Source organism: Aythya marila, assembly GCF_965140915.1.
Source record: "Aythya marila genome assembly, chromosome: 1".
In the NCBI taxonomy this organism is placed as follows: Eukaryota; Metazoa; Chordata; class Aves; order Anseriformes; family Anatidae; genus Aythya; species Aythya marila.
In genome coordinates this window covers 53,912,651-53,934,095 of record NC_139042.1, presented here as the reverse complement: position 1 = coordinate 53,934,095, position 21,445 = coordinate 53,912,651, and the positions used below count along the sequence as shown (strand labels likewise).

Here is a 21,445-nt window from a genome sequence, read left to right as displayed (position 1 = left end):
AAATTAAACTGTCAAAACCAAGCAAGCCATTCTAAAGAGTTTTTTAATTTTTTCTTTTTTAATATGGTTGCCAAGTTTCATTAGATACAAATAATTTAATAGAAAAAAATGAGTTTTATTGAAAAAAAGATTGTGATAGCTCATTATGTGCTAAGTATGTTTATCTACGTGAATGAATTCAGAATTGTAATATGGTTTATGCATTTATTACATGGCTTCTAACTTCCAATGCTTTTTCCTAATTAATACTGTGACTTTGTTATTTAATTATATTATAGTTTATCAGTGCAAACATAATGTGAGGTTAGAATAGATATATTGAATTCAGCATTAATTACAATTAACACTTAAATGCTATTTCTTAACAAATCTACATAGGTTTTTGTTTCTTCTAAATTATAGCTCATGCTCTAAGTAGTCTTTACTTTAATTAACCTTAAAAAGACACAAGCCAAGGCCTATTTCTTTAACTAAATCAAGATGGCCTTTTGAGAATGCTTGAAATTTGAAAATGACAATATTTTAAAAAATAATAATTTTTCAATTTTTAATTTAGTTCTAAATTTAGTATTTGGCAGTTTTATTATTGTGTCTTTTAATACAAAAATACGTTGTTTAAGGAAGACCACGTGTTGCTGCACACTGACATAGTATTCTGAATATGAATCAACTGACAGTTCCCTGAGGATAGAGAATGCCAGGAATACTGATAGACATACTAAATCTGTCTGCTGTGTGTCATCTGTAAGATACTGTTTTAGGAAGCTTCTTTAATGGAATTGTGGTTATGTGAACCCTCTAGAAATAAGAGCAAAAACTTAATTAAATAAGTGTATTATATGATTATAACTAGTCTCTCTTCTTTTGAGAATCTGAGAATTTTTGCTTTCTGCTATTTACAGAAGCAAGACAGCTGCGTTTACAGATGTCAGGATTAGAACCATGAATGAAGTCATAAGTGGCATGAAGATAATAAAGATGTATGCTTGGGAAAAATCATTTGCGGAACTTGTGAGTGGTTTGAGAAGGTAATCCTGGAAAAATAAGGCTTGGTATATGATCTATATCTGTTTACATTTTGACATGCCAATAAACGCTGTGGAGAGAAGTTTCCTTGAACTTTTTTGGCTTTTTAAACTTTTTTTTGGCTTTTTAAACTTTCTATAGCAAGAGTGAAGGAATGAAAATACGTCCTAAGGGATAGAAGAAAAGGAAACTTCCCTTCCTAAGGGAAGACAAAAAAATCCTTTGATAGTTATAAAAGGTGTTTTTTAATGTTTCCTTTTACATTTGTGTTTAAGAACAACAACTGATAAATAAGATAGTTGTAGTTGAAGATCCTCACAGTCCTCTAAACAAATGGAAAGGAACCGATAAGCAGACTTCTCTCTTCTGAGAAATACGTGGAATCTGACTTTATGTCCTACATGAATAGCATCCTCAGATACTGCTCCACTTTCTGCATTTTGAAGTGTTGCTCAAACCATCTGGAAAGGGTGGAGGGCAGAATGAAAGCAGCTCAGAAATTCTCGAGTTGTTCAGCTGGCAAGGCCAACTGGCTCTGGAGTCATTTCATTCTAGAGGTCTGTCAGAATCTGGATCAAAGCTACTCATAAACTTGTTTTTCAACACTACTTACTCTTTTACTTGACAGGAGTTCAGGTGTGCATTTCCCATCACTTAGTTTTCATGTTAAGTCTGTCTCCGACATACGAGCTGCTATTCTGCCTTAGATTCTCTTATTTCATTTATTTATTATTAATTTATTTGGGGTTCAGTTTTTTAAATCGATTTTTTTTTTCCTTTACATACACGTGCAGGTTTGCAGACTTGTTAACGTTCCCTGAGACGTTTCCTCCCACGCACAGAATGCTCTTTCTTCTTCTTCAGTATATCTAGGATCCCGTGCTGAGAGAATACTCTTGATTGCTTGAAGGCTTCCCTGTCTTGCATGGAGCCAGAGAGTGTATTTGTTTATTGAAAGCTACCTCAGTGGGAGTATTCACCTTATGAAATTCAATGTCTCATTAGGATTAGAGATTTCCTATTTAATGACGGAGAGAAATGAGCTCTACCAAAGCACATCTTGAGCCGTCTTTTGTTTCTTTCAGTGGCACACTGTTAGAAGTCTTAAATTCATCCACATGATTATTGCTCAGTACTTCCACAGTGGCCCTTGCTAGTTGTTAAGATGACATCTGAACTCCTCTGCTGTTGTTTTTTTCCTGAGGCTGTCCGTATTGGTTTCCTTTGATACAACTCGGTGCCGTAAGACAGCGTAGTATATCATATACAGCCTATGGGTGGGCTGTAATTATCTGATGCTTACAGAGAATAGCACAAAGGACTGGGTGATTATCCACAGATAGCGAGAGGATTATTAAGGACTATTAGAGAGTGGGAAAAGAGTTTCTTCCAGGATTGTAGAAGTAATTGAATTAGACCCAATCCAAATAGTTTACGTACAAATGTTCTTTCACCGTACTCTGGAAGAGATCAGAGATTGTGAGCCCTTAAGCTGAAAAAAATGCCTTTGAAATCCTTTGAAAGTCTGTCAATTCAGCCAATTTGGCAAGTACAGTGTGAAAGTTGCTTAACTAGTTTTCTAGTAGTACATCGTGCATCCTTCTCTCCCTAAGTGAGAACCGACTGTACTTCAAGTGGTATAAGCATCATTTGACTTCCTAATCTTTGTATGTAGTTCCAAGTGGAAGGTCATCAAAGTGATTAAGATTTTCCCTAAGAATTGCCAGAATATTTGAGAAAAATATTTATTTGAGAAAAAATTATTTACTTAATATATATATTAAGTAAAATTCTGTGTCACTTCAGGTAAAATGAGACTATATGGGGAAGGAGCAAATTGTTATGGCTCTCTTGATAAAGGAAACCTTTTATTTTAATAAGAAGCTAAACCTGAAGGTAGCCACATTGTAGATAGTGCAGTAACATTTTGAGGATTGGACTTGAGTCATACAGAAGGGGAAACTGGAGTTTAACTGAAGTGAAAATAGAAAACATGCATCAGCAGCTTTATTGGTTGCTGCAGGGGTCTTTATGTCTGTCCCGTACATCAGGGACTAGGTAGCTGAGGAAATGGTGGGCAGCACAGCTGGCCTCACAGACCTGTGTTTTCTGAATTACAAACCAGAACTCCCAGAGCAGTGGAAGCCAGGCACGGGGTCCAAATCAGGAAGGATTTAGGCAGAGATCAAAGGAAATACTGCAAATCCTGTGATCCAGCTTGAGGAACAGCCACTGAGTAGTGGTAAATGCTTGGGCCACAGGTGAACTCCTCATGTTCTGGAAGTTGTCATGTTCTTCTGGTTGCAGAGTGTGTATTGATGTTAGCAAGAGTTTGTGACTGAACTCTATTGGATTTTTATGTTGGAAGGATAAGGAACTGCTGGATGCTTGGCTACTGTACAGAAGTTTTTTTCCTCTTTGCTCTTGTACACCATCTAGAAAGAGTCGAAAGGTTAGAATTGGAATTAAAATGCTAGTTTGACCAAAACTGGAAAAGAAAGTATTTTGATTTTATGTCCCTAAAGAATACTTTTTTTTTTTTTCGAGGAGCTTTCAAAATATTAAATATTTTAAATGTTTGTTTTCCTCATTCCTAAGCCTTTTAAATGATCATTTATTATTTGCCATATGCTGTGCTTACTTCACAGTTACTTTTGAGTACAGTTCTTCACGTGCGAGTTGGGGTGGTGCAAGGGGAAGAAAGGGCATAAAAGTGTAATCTTGAGAGTGGGGTCTCCCTCATCCTATCGGTGAGGGCATCTGTGATGAGAGGGGTTGATGCGAATGTTTGTATTTTGCATTTTTTAGGAAGGAGATTGCCATGGTTATGAAGAGCTCCTACCTTCGAGGACTGAACTTAGCCTCTTTCTTCGTGGCGAGCAAAATAACAGTGTTCATGACTTTCATGGCATATGTACTACTTGGCAATGTTATCTCCGCCAGCCGGGTGTTCGTTGCCGTGTCCCTGTATGGTGCAGTGAGACTGACAGTAACTCTCTTCTTCCCTGCGGCTGTTGAGAGAGTGTCCGAGGCAGTGGTTAGCATACGACGAATCAAGGTATGGTTGTGGATTTCTTCTCTTATTCTAACATTGTTTTATCATCACCAGAAAATGCAGCTTTATTTTAGTTCTGCAGAGTTTGAGATTTTTACTGAAATAACCTCTTTGGAAACTGAATGTGTTCCTGTGTAAACGTGCAAAAACCCATGAAATGTGCTCTAGGGCAAGGTGAAATGTAGGAGAAAAGTAAGTGCAATGAGGCAGTGTAGACATTTCTGAAGTAAGAGGATCATGTGTGCAAATATGGTGGGATTGGGAGTCTTTAGTCAGGAAATATGGATGGCAAAAACAGCAGTGGGAGATGTATCTGCTCTGCAGAGGGAAGGTGTGAGCCCTAGCTGGTGTCCTGTAGCTTCTTTCAATACTGGAGGGCAGGCTCAGAAAGGATGAACATGCTGCTGTTTTTGGCAGAAGGACCTCATTTGTGTTGTTTTGTTTTGTTTTCCGTGATGTTTTGAATAAAATAGTAATGTTTGCTGTATGTACCTGTACTTCAGCATAAACTACAAGAGTGAAACATTTACATGCAAAACGTGTTTTAAATTTAAGACTTAAGAAGTCCTAAATCATCAAGCTATTGAAATACAGAATTAGTATTTTAGAACTTAAATTTGGGGGGGGAAAAGTTAATCTTGCCTAGAATGGAGTAAGCAGAAATGTGGTTTTGCAGGGTGTCACTATGTCATTTACTGATCAAAGTGCCTAAAAAAGTCCTGCTTTATTTTCTTCTCTGTGTTTCTGATTATAATATTTATTTATTTATTTTTTTGTTATTGATGAATTTCTAATTGTAATAAGCCCACACATAACCCATGTATTAAACAGGTAATCTCTGCTCTTCAGAGAAACATTTTGTAAAAGTCGATGCAAATGGAATTAGAAAAGCCTAATGTGTGAAAATCCCCACCACAGCGAAATGCAGGCAGTAACGTTTATTATTACTGCTTCAACTAAATTGTGGGAGGGGAGGGAAGTGCTTGGGATGCTGGATGGTGCACGCTGGCTTTTCAAGACTTTCGTGTAGCCTGTGTTCAGCTCCAGGGCAGTGCTCTTTCAAAAGATCATTCAAGCTGTGCAGGTTGAGGTACGTGGATGGAAGGCTGAAAAAGATGCCTTAGGAACAGGAGAATGACTGTTGAGTGGAGGCAGTGGCAGGCTGTTACCTTTTTCTCCTGTCTCAGTTTCCAGTATATCCTGCGGGTCACAAGATTCTGCTCCTAGCAGCTGGCTCCAGCTCCCCCGCGCTTCTGATTATGAATTAGAGAGAGAAGGAGAGAGTAGAAAATGTAGGGAAAAAATACAAAGCTGCTGGCTAGGTGTATCTGCGCAAGACTGAAAAGAATGTATTTATTTTTAAGAAGGTGAATTTTTGAACCCTTGAACGAGAGCAAGTGGGGTTTTCAGCACTGATGTTAAAATATGCTCAGATGGAGACATGGAGGCAGGAGATAGCATGCTTCGTGTGAGAATGAATTCCCCTCGTAATCAGAGGGGAATCAGTAGCCTTTCCTCCATATTGATGCATACACACACAGGAACTGAAGAATATTATGGTATTTAATTTTTTTTTCCTCTAAGCTGTCTTCTCCCTTCACCTAAGCTACACAGCAACGTCTGCATCTATTCCTGAAGCTCACCCACTATTTTAGGATGAAGCGATTGCCTCAAGGTCCCCTTGTGAAACAAAGTGAGAGCAGTTGTTTTTCAGAGGGTTATTTTGGTAGAGACTGGGAAAAGAGGATAAATTTCATCTGGGTAAAAAAAGATAGTTGTTTTTTCTCAAGGACACAATCCTATCTCAAGCTAGTGTTTGCCTCTCAGCATCCTGTGGATGCTAGCAATTCTGTTTTTCTCTGCATGGTAGACATAAACAATTCAATACTGGAAGAATGGAAGAATGTCTTAAGAGAACTTAAACAGTGTTTAAAGCTCACATTGTTTTACTGCTTTTGAACATTTTATTTCTAGTGTTGATTGCTGTCCCCATCCCCTGCTATGTTAAATCCCTAATGTTAGCCATATAATTTTTTTCTTGATTTGTGCTATTTTTATTTGAAGCCTTCCATATGCGTTACTGCAGCATTTTTGAATTAAATGGCTAGCTAGAATTTATAGCTGATACGAACGCTACTGCTAGAAGAGAAAGTCCTGGTAAAAGCTGAAACGAGACCGATTCCTTGCTAATATCTCCCTGATGTTTCATCCATCATCTAAATCCAAATCACACTTCAAAGGCCATGTGCCTCATTACAGACAGGCTATGTCTGGAATTCCTTTCCCTGACTACCACCTTCCTCTCCCAAGCCCTCTCTTTCACACGTAACATTTGCAGGTACCTAAAACAGGGCCCAGCAGTGCTCACCTGGCCGGAGTTCAGACTTGCTTTGCCATTTGGTGGAGTGCACTGAGTGAGTTTGGAGGCTGCAGGAAAATGTTTGACTGCTTGCAGGTCTCTTAAGTGATGCCAGCTGAATTTTGAGCAAGGTCCCTTGTGCCTGCTAACACATCACAGTGCTGTTTGTGCCCCCTTTGTCAACTTCATTCCGTTTCCTCATAGTTACTGACTTTCATAAGTCTTCAGCATTACTCTCGTGTGTGCAGGCCATTCAGTACGTGTTAACTACTCATCTCCTCTCAAAATGTTGTGTGCTAGAGGCCTATTTCAGGTCTTCATGGTCGATGATTCAAATTGTGTTAGAATTGTTCTGTCTTTTGTAACTGTTATCCATGAAATTTTTCTTTTTTTTTAGTTCTATGTGCTTCAGAGATCTTGTTATTGAGCAGGTTGCTGGTAGAGTTCCACAGTACTGTCACGCTGTGAAATCTGCACTTCTGGGTGATCTCTGGGATAGTTAGCTCTTAGAGGTGCATTGTTTGAATGGGTTTTGCATTGCTTTGGAATTCCTTTATCGGTGTGTTTATTTTTTTCATCAATAACATGTTGTATGCTGCTTAGAAAAACATGTGTTTGGCTTCCTTTCTCATTCCCAGTCTCACATCAGTAACCCGACCTTTTCTTTTATTGCAGAACTTCCTGATACTTGATGAGGTCTCACACTTCAAGCCCCAGCTGCACGGTAGTAATGACAATGTCATTCTTCATGTTCAGGACTTGACTTGCTATTGGGATAAGGTAAACTTCTACTAAATGTTAAGGGCGTACTGGTGGTGCAGGCATGTTGAGCCTACAAAGCAGTATGTCTCTGTGTGGTGTGCTGTTGCTTTGTATTGGTGCAGGAGAAACCTTTTAGTATGTTAAACTACCTCTGTTGAATAGGTTTAAAACAGTATCAAGTGCATCTTAGAAGTAGCTGCTCTTGAATTTTATACTAAATGAAAATCTGTATGTTTCTATGGGAAAATATCTCATTTAACAGCATCGTACTGCAGCTTAGATGTTTAAATTGGAATTAAGGACAGACAGCACAGTACAGCAGGCCTTAGTGTATGATTTTTTTTTTTTTTTCTGTGAACAGAATGCTTGACTGGTTTGTTAGTGTAGAAGCAGTACAATATTATACTTCATGTAACAGATTTGAAAGCTTTAGGGATGAATCTCCAAGAACTTGCTACTCTATGCGTTTTAATTGAGGTTGTTCAGCTGCAAATTGTTCGTTCTTAAAATATGCCAAAGCCACCAAAATGACTAGAAAAGGGACAATACGAACGTGATGAATCTGTTATGTATCCTTTTCTCCAAGAGAGGCAAGTGTTGATTCTGTTTTTTCAAAATACAGTTGTTACGAGAAGCAGCAATTTGTGGTGAGTTGCTGGAGTTATTATGAGCTGCCAGTGTCCTTGCACAAGGGAAGCTTCAGTCTCCATCAGAAACGCTGGAAGCTCTAAAAATGAGTTTTGCATATAAATGTAATGCAAATAAGACATCTCATGGATCTCCCCTTATACACCCTCCTCCCCTCACATGTGCTGTGTCCCAAGGAAGATAAAGTGTGAAAATATATGAGAGGATCCACCTTACAATACTACTCAGCTATAGAACTAAATTGCTACGTTATTATGCTTTACTTTCTCAGAGCTTCTCTGTGACATGAATTCTTTCTGAGACATTGACCAAACTTTTTAATTAAGTGACGTGGAATACTTAATAGTGAATGCGTTCTGATGCAGGGTGGAATGTATTTCTCAGCCTTTGTTTTCTCCCCAAACCAATATTATACTACTGCTAACAATCTATAGGAAATGGTTGCATAATATGTCCGTAGAACACCTTTGGGTTTTTCAGGAGTTATTTATATTAGGTGAAGTTGAATAGCATGGCTGGAATTAACTAGATTCCTTTTGGTTTAAAAAAAAAGAAAAGAAAACTTAATGTAATTTTCATTTTGATATTTAAGTGAAATGTGCAAAGCAGAAGAATAGTTCTCCTGGAACTATACCAGCAGTTCAGAACATTTCTCTTACACACTTCTACAATAAGGCAAAATAATTTTATGGAGTTTCTAACTGGAAAGATGGAAGAGTTCTGTGAGAGGGAAGTTATAAAAGGAATAATAAAAATATGCTATGCTTTGTCAAGTAACCAATTCAGCCTGCTGCTGCTGTATCTGGGTTTCTCATGACTCTTTGGCTCTCTGTATAGCAACATCCAAAAGATTGGATTATATTTTTATTTTATTTTTAAAGATTATGAGTCCAAATAGGTACTTAAAAAAAACAAAACAAAACAAAACAAAAAAATCCACAACAACCCACAAATCCAAAATCACTGGAAGTAAAAAAGGGATTATTAGATAGAGTTTTAGGAAAACAACTTAACATGGTGTATTACAGTTTATCAAAAGATAAATAAAACCAATTAATTCACGGTCACACTCTTGTTTTACCGAGGCAAGTCTTATCTGAGTTCCACAGGCTGGTCTGATAGCAGCATGGGACTGGGGACTCTTCGATACGGGTTTTTTCCTGATGTGCCTTTAGTTTACAGAACGGTCTGTCTGCTTTTCAAGTGAAAAACTTGAAAATTCAGGAATTTGAACAGAGGCCAAATGTACCCCTTGTAATTTTAGTTGCTCAAATGAAGAGCTTAAGCAGTATAGTACTTCTGTGTAATAGATCAGCTCTGAAGCCCTTAGAAGGGGTGAATTACTTCTTTTATTTGGCCGCAGGGTGTGAGGTCTGCCCAGGCTCACTGAAGGAGTTGCTGCCGCTGAAGGGATCAGTCCCGTATCTTTCTGTCCTCCCGCTCTGTGCCCCTGTTCCCTGCCTTGTGTTGGCGATGATGTGTGATGTGTGACCCCATGGTGAGCCTGTTCACAGGGATAAAGCAATGAAACGCTTTTTCTGTGATTTGTTTTCTGACAGCTGAGTCCTGTGAACAACAACCCATCTGCAAGGTCAGGCCAGGAGAAGCAGCAGCAGAAGGGAGGTGACAGACATGGGTAGCTGACAGGGCGCAGGGGAGCTGGGACATTTGGTGGCAATTAGCTGTCAGGTGAACTTAGCTGTAACATCAGTCTGGGCTCTAATTTTAGTGCCTCGCTGCCTAAAAATAGAACAAACTGCCTTTCATTATGAGGAGTGCTATTTTGCAGAAATACCATGCCCTCGTGGCCGTGCTTTTTGCTTGCATTACCGCTTTTCTGTAGGGTCTGTGACATCTTGGAGTACTGCTTTAATATATAATAATCTGGTAATTTAAAAACTTTTATTTTGATGTTTTTCTAACATTACTCGTAGGATCTTACAGTATTTTGTTTTGAAAACCTTGGCATGGGTGGAAGTCCCCTTGCTCTCTTGTGAGTACAGAAACAACATCAAGAGGTGTGGAGGGGTATGTGGAACAGCTTATTTACTTTTCTCAGTACTTTCTTCTAAGTAAAATCGATTTTTCAGATCAATTTATTAAAAGATAGTTTCTCATCCTACAAACCTTGCAATAAAAAATGCATTGGCTGCCACCAGCTAGCGGAGTTCTCCCGACCTTACCTCCAGTTCAGTACCTGAACCGTGCCCGTGCGTGCACTCTAGGCTGAGAAAGCACGTTCATGGCAATATGCTGATGGTGTGGAAAAAAAGGAAAAGATCCCTGTTGCTGCCACCTCGTGGGGATGGATAACAGCAGCAACAACAGTAGGTGTGCGGGGTGGCACAGCACACACAGGTTTGGGTTCTTGCAGCGTGACGCTGATTTCATACAGAGAGCTGGCAGCTGTGATGGGATGTGTGCCACTGGGCTCTGAGGACCTTTCTGCTTCACCGAGCATTTCTCCTGGCCTGAGGAGGCATGTATGTGTCAGTCCAGCTGTCACAGGTGGGATGGATACCGCACCCACGTCTCTCCCAGATCATTTGAAACAACCTTCCCCTTCAGCAGTCCCAGAGCTGGGTCACCAGGCAGCTTCCTTGCAGGGACAGTTGACAGCCTTACTCAGCCTCCCGCACGTCAGAGGGTGGCTGGAGACTTTAATTAAGCAGCCTGTCAGTAGCTTGGAGGGGCCATTGTGCCCTTCTTCTGAATTTTAGGGCTGGGCTTTAATGTGGTTGTTGAATAGAAATACTAGCAATATCCAGCTCTTTTTTTTTAAAAAAAAATGCTGGTATTTTGCTGTTTGCGTTTTAGTGTCAGTCACACTTAGGGCAGCCTCAGATGCACGTAAGGGCAGATCCTGTTACAAGGGATTTTTGCTTTAGTGAGAGGTTGCTGCACCAGACCCTTAGCTATGAGGTTTACAATAGCTATTAAAGACACGAGGATCCTTCCTTTTCCTAAGAAATAGAGGGGATGAGGAGGGGGTGCCACTGTCTGTCAATGACCAGCTGCATGGAGCTCCACCTGGGGGTGGATGAGGAGCTGACAGAATTTGTGTGTCAGGATTAAAGGGAGGGCTGGGACGGGTGACGTTAGAGTGGGGGTCTGCTGCAGGACACTCACCAGGAAGACTGAACAAGTGAGATCCTCTACAGGCTGATAGGAGCAGCCTCACATTCTCATAAGCTCTGGTCCTCATAGAGGAGAACTTCAACCACCCCGATATCTGTTGGAGGGACAACACAGCAGGGCATAAGCAAACCAGAAGGTTCCTGGAGTGTCAGTGTTAACTTCTTTCTCTACATGGTTGAGCTCACTACCTTGGATTACAGGAGAGCAGACCTTGGCCTCCTCAGGGATCTGCTTGGCAGAGTACTGTGGGATAAAGCCCCGGGGGGAAGAGGGGCTCAAGAAAGCTGGGTAATACTCAAGGGTGACCTCCTCCAAACTCAAGAGCGATGCATCCCAACAAAAAGGAAGTCAGGAAGAAACACCAGGAGGATGCATGGATGAACAGGGAGCTCCTGGCCAAGGTCAAAAACAAAAAGGAAGCCAACAGAGGGTGGAAGCAAGCACAGGTAGCCAGTGAGGAATAAAGAGATATCGTCCGAGCAGCCAGGGATCAGGTTATGAAAGAAAGCTGAAGCCCTTTTAGACTTAAATGTGGCCAAAGACATCAAGGGCAACAAGAAAGGCTTCTATAGGTACATCACTGATAAAAGAGCAACTGATGTCATCTATCTACCTGGACTTGTGCAAAGGATTTGAAACTGTCCCATGTGACATCCCTGTTTCTAGGTTGGAGAGATGTGAATTAGAAGGATGGACCACTCAGTGGATAAGGAATTTTCTGGATGGTCACACTCGAAGAGCTGTGATCAATGGCAGGATGTCAGGTGGAGACTAGTGACAAGTGGTCTTCCTCAGAAGTCAGTACTGGGGCCTGGTGCTGTTCAGCATCTTTGTTGGTGAGCTGGGCAGAGGGACTGAGTGTGCCCTCAGTGGGTTTGCCGGTGACACCAAGCTGAGTGGCACGGTCAGTAAACTGGAGGGAAGGGAAGCCACCCAGAGGGACCTGGACAGGCTTGAGAGGTGGGCCTGTGTGAACCTCCTGTGGTTCAACAAGGCCAAGTGCAAGGTCCTGCACCTGGGCTGAGGCAATCCCAAAAATGTATACAGGCTGGGTGATGAGTGGATTGAGAGCAGCCCTCAGGAGAAGGACTTGAAGGTGTTGGTCGATGAGAAACTCAGTGTGAGCTGGTAATGTGTGCTTGCAGCCCAGAAATCCAGCCGTGTCCTGGGCTGCATCAAAAGCAGGATGTCCAGTGGGACGAGGGAGGGGATTGTGCCCCTCTGCTCTTGTGAGACCCCACCTGGAGTGCTGCATTCGGCTCTGGGGCCCCCAGCACAAGAAGGACATGGACGTATTAGAGGGAGTCCAGAGGAGGGCCACGAGGATGCTCAGAGGGCTGGAGCACCTCTCCTATGGGGACAGGCTGAGGGAGTTGGGGTTGTTCAGCCTGGAGAAGAGAAGGCCCTGGGGAGACCTTATAGTGGCCTTCCAGTGCCTAAAGGGAACCTGTAAGAAAGCTGGAGGGGGACTCTTTATCAGGGAGTGTTGTGATAGGACTGGAGTAATGGCTTTAAACTAAAGAAGGGTACGTTGAGACTACATATCAGGAATAAATTCTTCCCTCAGAGGGTTGTGAGGGCCTGGCACAGGCTGCCCACAGAAGCTGTGGGTGCCCCATCCCTGGAGGTGCTCAAGGCCAGGCTGGATGGGGCTTTGGGCAGCCTGGGCTGGTGGGAGGTGTCCCTGCCCATGGCAGGGGGTGGGACTGGGTGATCTTTAAGGCCCCTTCTAGCACAGAGCGTTCCATGGTTCTATGATTTTTACAATCACACCTTGGTAGGAGAGGTGCAAAATATGTTGAGAAATAAACTCTTACCAGTGGTGTAACATAAAGGATAGGCATATTAGTAAGGACTGTTGAACAAAGAATTCAAGGTCATGTATTTCCACACAAATAGTATGCAGTGTTGTCTGACAGAGGCCTCCAAGATGCGTGAGACGAAGCTGTGTCAAAGCAAATGGTACTTTCCTGTTTTGACTTTGGATGCAGCCTTGAGAGCAAGCACAGACCTAGCTTTCCCAGGCTGTGAAAGAACTTCAAAAACTCTCCCTCTTACAGCTGGTAAGAGGTGGAGCTGGACGTGCGGGGCCAGGTTGGTGAATGCCATGGAAATGTCCAGCTGAGACCTCCTGTTACTGAGGCTGCCATCCCAGCTCTGTGTTGAGCTGCAGCCTGGAGGTGTGGGCTCGGAGCAAGTACTTCTGCTACTGCCTTTAGTTTCCTCATTCCCTGAACTCAGTTTTGTCAATTACTTGTTTAGGGTTAAGGATCAATGCATTTCAGAGGTCTGTGTGAATTACTGAAGAGGTAAGCAGTGTGTCTGAAAATACAGTTGTCATATGGGTTGCTGATTCAGAGTCACTTATGTGCATTGTTCTCTGTTTCTAAAGAGTTATTTTGTTGATGTGTATTTCATACTGATTAAGCGTGACTTTTTCTTAAATCCACAGAGTTTAGAAACCCCAGCACTTCAGCAACTTTCATTTACTGTTAGACGAGGGGAATTGCTGGCTGTGATTGGGCCTGTAGGAGCTGGAAAAGTAAGTCTTGATGCTTACTCCATTCTGTGGGGTTTTTGAGTCTCTTAAACATGTCTAAAACTTGAAAATGTGAAGGTTTTTTGTGTATAAAGATACACTTTACATTGAGGTACTGTCATTCAAGGAAAGCAGATGGCCTGTGAGTGGGGAGGAGATGGTTCAAAGTTAACCAGTACTGTGTGTTTTACTTCTAGACAGCATGTAAAGGGTACTAGTACATTTATACAATTAGAGTGGCTTGAGTGACAGGGTGAAGTAGGCCATCATGCCAATAAATACTTCGTAGTTTCCATGGTGTCTTCAATGCAATCAAACTTCACATTTTTTATTTTTCAATCTTTTCCAGTCTTCACTCTTAAGTGCTGTGCTTGGTGAGCTGCCTAAAGACAAAGGTTTGATAAATGTTACTGGAAGAATTGCTTACGTTTCTCAGCAGCCTTGGGTGTTTTCTGGTACAGTAAGAAGTAATATACTGTTTGACAAGGAATATGAGAAAGAAAAATACGAAAAAGTTTTAAAAGTCTGTGCTCTTAAAAAGGTATGTTTTTTATTTTCTCTGTTTTATTTTCACAGTCTTTATTGTTTCCTTTGTGTTCTTGCAGTCTAGTGGTATGTGCTGTAATATAAAATACACAGAATGGATTTTTATTAGTGTAATGGGAGATACATTTCTGTTAAGTGATAGGATTTGTGCATCATTTTTGACATTCACGTGTAAGGACACTCTTGTAATTCCCAAAACTTTCACTAGAGGGGGATGTCGTTTATGCGAAGCTCTGTCACGTTTGGAAAAAGCTGTTCCCAATTATTTAATTTCATAATCATGTTTTACCCCATTCATTGATGTTATGGTAGATACATGTGTAGATGTAAAAAAATGTGGAAAAACAAATGATCAAACTAGCACCATTTGTGACTTTCATTTTGCAAATATCCTTTATGCTTTTTTAAAAAAACTCATGTATATCATGTATTATGCATTGCTAACGGCTATCAAAAAAACCTTAGTGCTATGTATTGGATAACTTCCTGAGCCCAAGTAGTTTTATGAAAAAATATTTTTGAAAGGTCTGTGTGTAAAGGAGTTTGTGACATGAGATATAGAAGAGGATTAAGCCAGATTTGTCAAGAAACAGACATTTTGCTTGGCAGCTAAAAAGGTTTTATGCAGCATGTTATAATATTCCTGTCAGCAGCAACACAGGTGAAAAACAGATGGTTACCGTGATGAAATTTTTTTGCAAGGTTTTATACATAGTAGGTAGAGTTTTAACATCTTCTACTGATACTCAGTCGTAGGCTGTTGTCTAAACTTAAGGTTTTAGTGACTTTAACAGACAGCAAACTGCATTAAAAAAAAAAAAGCTTTCATATTTGATAGTAGATTTGCTTTCATAGTTTTGTTTCAAATTTATGTATCTTATAGAAGTTGTGGATATGTTTTGTAGCTCAGTATAAAACTTTCATATTTCCTGAAGAGGAAATACAGTAGTATAACATGGAACACTGTACAATTTTGTTCTCTCCCTCATAGTCCCAAGCCCCATAAATTAATCAATATAACACTAAGAATAGTAGTGCATTTTCCTCTGGCAAACCTGTTGAAAAAGCGAACTTTAAGATCTCACCTATTTTTCCTGCTTTCTTAGTTATCTTTTGCTGAAGGTACGAAGTCATAAATTAACTATGGATATTTCATCCCGTATGAGTTCTTGTATTTTAATGTAAGGTGATACCTTAAACAGTACTATTTAAATAAGAAAATGTTACATTGAACCAGGTTTGTTGGAGGTTAAAATGATTTAAGAAATGCTTGCTGCCTGTTCTTTATGTCCACAGGACTTGGAATTACTAGCAGATGGTGACCTAACAGTCATAGGAGATCGTGGAGCTACACTGAGTGGGGGACAGAAGGCCCGTGTAAATCTGGCCAGGCTAGTATTTTTGTTGTTCCTAAAATGTACAAGTTGACAGACTTTGGTGGCACTTAAGATCTTGTGACGCTGACTTTTCTTTAAACCTTTTAGAGCCGTGTATCAAGATGCAGACATCTATCTTTTGGACGATCCACTGAGTGCAGTAGATGCTGAAGTTGGAAGACATTTGTTTGAAAAGTATGTTGTTGCTTTATTTTTCTTTAAAATACCATTGCTATCTTTCAATTTGTAATAGAAGAACTTGAGAAAACATTTTTGGGTAGATGGTTCTCTTCACAAAACTTCGAATGCATTCACTTTCTGTGTATACTTTTCTTCTCTTTCATATATTTGGAATAGGTATGATTTTTTTTTTTCTGTGTGACTGTTATTATTTATTTTTAAAAGCCTTGTAAAGCTCTGTTTCGAAGATATTAGAATTATTCCTAAGGGAATACTTGCTGTTTTCTTGAAGAAAAAAAAAAAAGGTCGTGTTTTGTACATCAATAATAGGTTTTATGAATATTTGTACCAAGTAAAGAACACCGTAGAGCAGTATTTTCAATCACTTCTTAGTTTGCTGCAGCTTTATTGGTGTAGTAATAAGCACTTCAAGTGGCTGAAAAAAAGGCTACAACTCTCTTAGATTATTGAGTGATTTTTCATTTCAGTTCTTGACTGGTTGAAATTTCTCTTAAGTGAAATGGGGAAATACGGCCTGCAGACTAGACTGTGGAGAGCGGAAATAGGGGAAAAGAGAATGCATAAGCTTACCATAAATGAGAGAGAGATTAGACCTTTCCCCATTTCTGAGGAAATAGCAGAGTGTTCATTAAAGATCAGGTTTCCTTCTCAATAAATTTCGTCATCTCCGTCTCTTCTTTCAAACTGCCTAATCTACAGCGCATTGATAGTACAGGAATAATCCAGTTATTCCCAGCCAGTGTTTTGTCCTTGCTTCTTCATAGCCTACTCCTCTCCCTATCAAAAGGTATGATCTAGAATTTATTAAAAGTGGAAGGAAAATCTTCCGTTGATTGATTGAATTCACAGGGCTTTGGTTGAAACCTTACATGAAAGCATTTTCTGGAGCACACTTACCTGCACTGAATTCCACACTCCTACCACATAAATTAATTTACTTTTACTGTTGTTCCCCACTCCCCACCCCTAGACAATCATAAAAACTTGTCTTGAAGACGTGGTTGTAGGATTTGCATTGACCATCATTGCATGCATGTTCTTTTATTGCTGAGTGGGGAAGCTTTTAGAATCTAGATTCGAAAATTATGCATCCGGTTGACGTTTGCAGTTTCAAATCTGGAGTTCCCTTTAAAACCCCATCAGCATTTTATTTTATTTTATTGATATATTCCAATGGCTACTGTTTCTTTCCATGAGATTGCATGGAGTTAGAGTCTTGTTATGCATAGGCTTTATGTTCATTATTCCACGTGTGTTCATTTTCACCTGCCACAACATAACCATCATTACTTCTGTAGTTTGTATACTCTGTCAAATTCCTTCAGTGCCAGTTGAAGCTGTCTGAGCTTTAGCTGCTGCTTCTCTGTCTTTGTGCAGCATCACTTGACAGCTTCAGCTTCTGAATGTGTCTGTGCAGCGCTCTGAAAGTGAGCGTGCCTAGGCTGTCAGGCTGTCTCTCCCTTAAGCCTGAGGGTTTATTCACTAACAGGGAAACACCAAAGTACAGTAGTGCCAGCAAAAGAGGTTGGGTTGCCTCTTCATTTTTATTTTTTTTTCAGTTTTATGTGAGCTTTGACATTGGGAGTCTGCATCCTGCTGCAGAACTGCACGTCTGGATTCTTGTATGTGCAAGAGCGTAAAGGAACTAGAGGCCATTGCTCTGTTAGCATAATGTAGGTTTTCCTGGTAACTCTGTGGAGTTGAGAAGAAACAAGGAGATGAATTTGAAACTTGGAAAACTGGCTAGGATTCTTCCTAGCAGCATGTGTTTTCATTTGCTTCTTCCTCTGCTCAAGATCAGCTTGACCTATACAGATAAAGTACAGTAAAAGCACTTTGTGGGGTAAACAGGCTGTGTGAAGTAGGAGTGGCAAGGAAAACTGAACTGCCTCTCCTGATTGAGATGTTAAAGGAGGTTGTCTTCATGGCAGCTGTAAAAGGTGCAGGGTTAGTGGGGAGAATCTTAGGTTCGGTAGCTTGCCTTGAATAACAAGGCTGGGCTTGTTCCTTAGTGCTTCCTCAACAGTGCTAGAAATCTGCAGAAGAGAGCGCTTGGGCAAGAACGATTTCTTAGAACATCACGCTGAGGAATGTCTGAGACCACTTCATACAAACTGCCCCCAGGAATCCAAACCGCAAGGCGTAAAACAATGGGCAAGATGGAAGAAATAGGGGGTTATTTAATGAGAATCTTAAATGGATATTGTTCAGTTCACTTGCTCTTTTTTTTTTTTCTTTTCTTTTCTTTGTAATTTTATATTAATGCTTAATTTTTTTTTTTTTTTTTAGAAGTGCTTGGCCTATTTGCTTACATTTAGAGATAGGTATGTTCCTAGCACTTCCCTGAAGCTATGGTCTGTGGAGAGCTGCTTCGTTACGTTTGCTGCTTCTCTCTGCTCTGTTCAGCTACTGCAGTAAACAGTTTTAAAAAGACAAATTCTTTTCAAATGAGGAAGAATGAGAGTAACACAGCTCCGATGGGAAAATAGTCCATGGTATTATTAATGAGGGACTGGGTCTCTTACAAATTTATCCATAATGGAGACAAGTTGTTCTGTGGATGGCAGAACAGATGAAGCTCGTTTCCCAATGAATTTCTCTCTCCTGCTCAGATTCCTTGAGGCGTAATAAAGTATAAACTGGAGATTCCCTATTTTTCTGTTATTTGTGTCCTCTTTTCCTGTGAGTTCTCTGAAAGGCAACACTAGATGTGGATCAGCCTTCTCACAGTGAAGGGTACCAGTATAGTTCTGCGTTTTGGTTTATCAGTGTGTATATACACACACATACATAAATATGTATATAGACACATGCATATAGTATATTTTCACTAGCTTTTAGGAAATGTGGCATTTTGAGACCTTTAGCTTTTCCACCAGGTTTCAAATGAGAGACACACATTACAGATACTGTGGCACATTTCCTTGTATGACAGAATCCGGAATAGCCTGTGGTGCTCTAAGAAAGTCAATCAGTCATGCTTGGACCCCAAGAAATTTCCTGCTTTCCCTGTGCATCTTTGTAAACATATTTCTATAGATTGCATGGTTTCAGATCGCTTTGGGACAGAAATTATGTCCTGCTGACTTTAAAAAGGTGTTTTTAAGGGTGAGACCAGTGTATTGAGACAGATACTCTTCTCCAGGTATTGTTCTTCCCTCATATCTTTCCTAGTGACAGGAGCTGTGCGCCCAGTCCCAGTGGATGGTCAACCTGATTTCTTTCAGTTTCTCCTCAGCACGTGTGGGACTAGACAGCTGCAGGACAGTTTGGGAATCTTGGTAAATCAGACCTAAAACTGTGGTCACGTTTGGGAATAGTATGCACAGGTGTATCATTCCTACTATCCAAAGGAGTTTTGCAGAAATTGTTTTGAATGTGTGGTCAAGCTGTTTTGAGTGTAGGGTCATATGTCTTTTCTCCCTCAATTTTGCATTTAGAACAAGGCAGTAATTTTGTCTATTACAGGAATAATGATGAAGTAATTGAACTTTAGCATTTATTCAGGTGGAGCATGTTGGTACCAGGGGGTGATAGCCTCCAGTAGGAACTCAAAGGGCTTGTGACACGTAACTGAGCAGTGGATCACTAAATAACCACATGTTGAGGCTGACTCAAGAGTCACGTGGCAACTTGGCCAGGTGTTTGCAAAGATAAAGTCTCTCCTTTGCCATCTGAGATAACTGAGAGTTCCTCTGCAAGAGAGGGAAGGGAGCAGGCATGATTTGTAGCACAGGTGTCCTTTGTAATTGCAAAAAAAAAGGTAAGGAAGAAGTGATCTGATGGCAAAGGAGAGCAGGAAATTCCATCATGTAAAGTGCATGGATAAGATGTCCTGAATTCCTTAGTGCATTCTTACCTCAGACCCAGAAGTGCTTGAGGGGAGGAGGAAAATGAAGTAGGGAAAATGAATAGAAGGATTTTTTTTTTTAATTACATGTACAGATCTGAATATGTACTTAGTCTCTTTAAAGCAATTTAATTTTTGGAACGCTTAGGAGTGTGCAAATGTTTCTAGTCTCATCTCCCTTGAAGTGGGCTACACTTTAAATTTTGTCTAACGTTGGAGCTTTGAGGAAAAAGAGCTACCATGGTGGTGTTAGATCTCCAAAGCAAGTGAAACGCATCAGTTCTGTAAAACTAGCGGGCAGAAGCTAGAAAGTCCTTGCTGTAGAGGGATTATAGGCAGAATCGTTGTGTCGGAGGAACAACAGCCCTGGCAGGTACTTAGTGATGTGTTTAAAGGCATGTGCTCCTTCCATTGAGACCAAATATGCAAGGGAGCTGTTGTGTAAATTTGAGGATTTTCCTCAGCTCCCTTTTACGTAGAATCTCTTGAAATTGCAGATTTCTTGAGGATATCTGTAAGAATTCCCACTTTGATTTACACCTGGTCCATGCTCGTTGTGCCTCCAATATCACAGCAGCTATTACAACCCTTGGGTAGTACTGGGCAAACGTGAATGCAGCTCTTTTTTTTGTGTTACAGGTGTTGTTCTTAAAAATGTATTAGTTATACCTTTACATGGAGGTGATAAAATAGGAATTCCTTGGACTTCATTACGTTTATTGCAGATTATATGCTTAAAAGATAAGAATATGTCACAGTGATGTTGCTTGTTTTCTTTGTAAAGAGGAAAGCATAACTGTGACCACTGTACATTGTGTTTTCCAAAAACCATAAAGCTTGACTTTTTTTTTTCTCCTATAAATGTGTTTTGGTTGGTTTTTAGTCACACAATGTAGAAGCCAAAATAAAATAAATTAAAAACCCAAACCACTCGGAGAATCCCAGTGCAGTTGTGTGCTTTAGTGGTCTGTGGGCGTAGATGCAGAAGAGCGTTGTGAATACCAAAACAGAAGCGGTCTCAAGAGGGTGCTGTACAAATCCATGCAGGAAAAGTTCATGAAGAGCTACTTAAACACAAAGATCTCTGTCGCAGAAAATCCCTAACGTATGGCCTCTGGAAGCAGGCAGCGTGCACGAAAGAAAGCAGCATTGTACGGGTGCGTATAGATTTCAGCCGGCCATTCACTGCTGCCTGGTGTCTGGGGCAGGAGCATGGGTCTTAGGGACCATTATTTCGTGTCAGTACAGTTGTCCTTACGCCTCAGCCCACTGGAGGCTGGGGCTTGTCATCAGATGGAAATAAATGTTTAGCAAGATAAGCATAGGAACAGAAACAGCGTAGTACAAGGAGATGTGGGCTTTGTGTCTTTGGCAGATGCATCACTTTTTTGTTGTTGTTGTTGTTCCGAAGTTCTGTAAATTTCAAAATGTACAAAAACTGTTGGTGGATTGTTTTTCCTAAACTTTTTAAATTTGAAGGGAAATGAGAGGAAAGCAAACGAAGTAAACAAATTAATATAACAAAGGCTTTACGCCTGTGAGCACTTCCGCATGTGCTTTCATTTCATTTCAGGGGTGATTTCCATTGAAACCAATGTAAGTATTAACTAGAATAAAGTTAAAACTTGCATGTGAACTTCCCAAAAGGAGAGGCGAGAAGAATAGGAAGGAAGAAAGTGTAATCATTAAAGAAGAAACACTTTGCAGAGGTGAAAGAAAGCTGGTTCTTAGAGATAAAAACTTAAAAATGATTAAGGAACAACTTGTCTCGAAGAAAGGCAAACCTGATACAGAAGGAAGAACAAGTGAGGATTCACACACGTGAAGGTGCCAAGATGCTGCCTCTACCTAGAGGAGCAATTGTGCTCTTGTAGGCACCTTCCTGAGCAAGTGTCTTCTGCCACGTGCCCTGCATTATCACAACTCAAGCTACCGTTTTCTAAAT

At 40.4% G+C, this 21,445-nt stretch overlaps 1 protein-coding gene across 3 annotated transcripts in view; it reads left to right on the top strand.

Annotated features, from left to right (window-relative positions):
- Positions 1-21,445, top strand: part of ABCC4 (ATP binding cassette subfamily C member 4 (PEL blood group)) — a 149,131-nt gene that overhangs the window by 20,991 nt on the left and 106,695 nt on the right. For all 3 annotated transcript variants that reach the window (XM_082779406.1, XM_082779407.1, XM_082779408.1), the window contains 7 exons: positions 903-1,028; positions 3,835-4,084; positions 7,116-7,220; positions 13,441-13,530; positions 13,877-14,068; positions 15,370-15,464; positions 15,558-15,644. In XM_082779406.1, the coding sequence (XP_082635532.1) occupies positions 903-1,028; positions 3,835-4,084; positions 7,116-7,220; positions 13,441-13,530; positions 13,877-14,068; positions 15,370-15,464; positions 15,558-15,644 (945 nt within the window). The remainder of the gene's footprint in view (positions 1-902; positions 1,029-3,834; positions 4,085-7,115; positions 7,221-13,440; positions 13,531-13,876; positions 14,069-15,369; positions 15,465-15,557; positions 15,645-21,445) is intronic.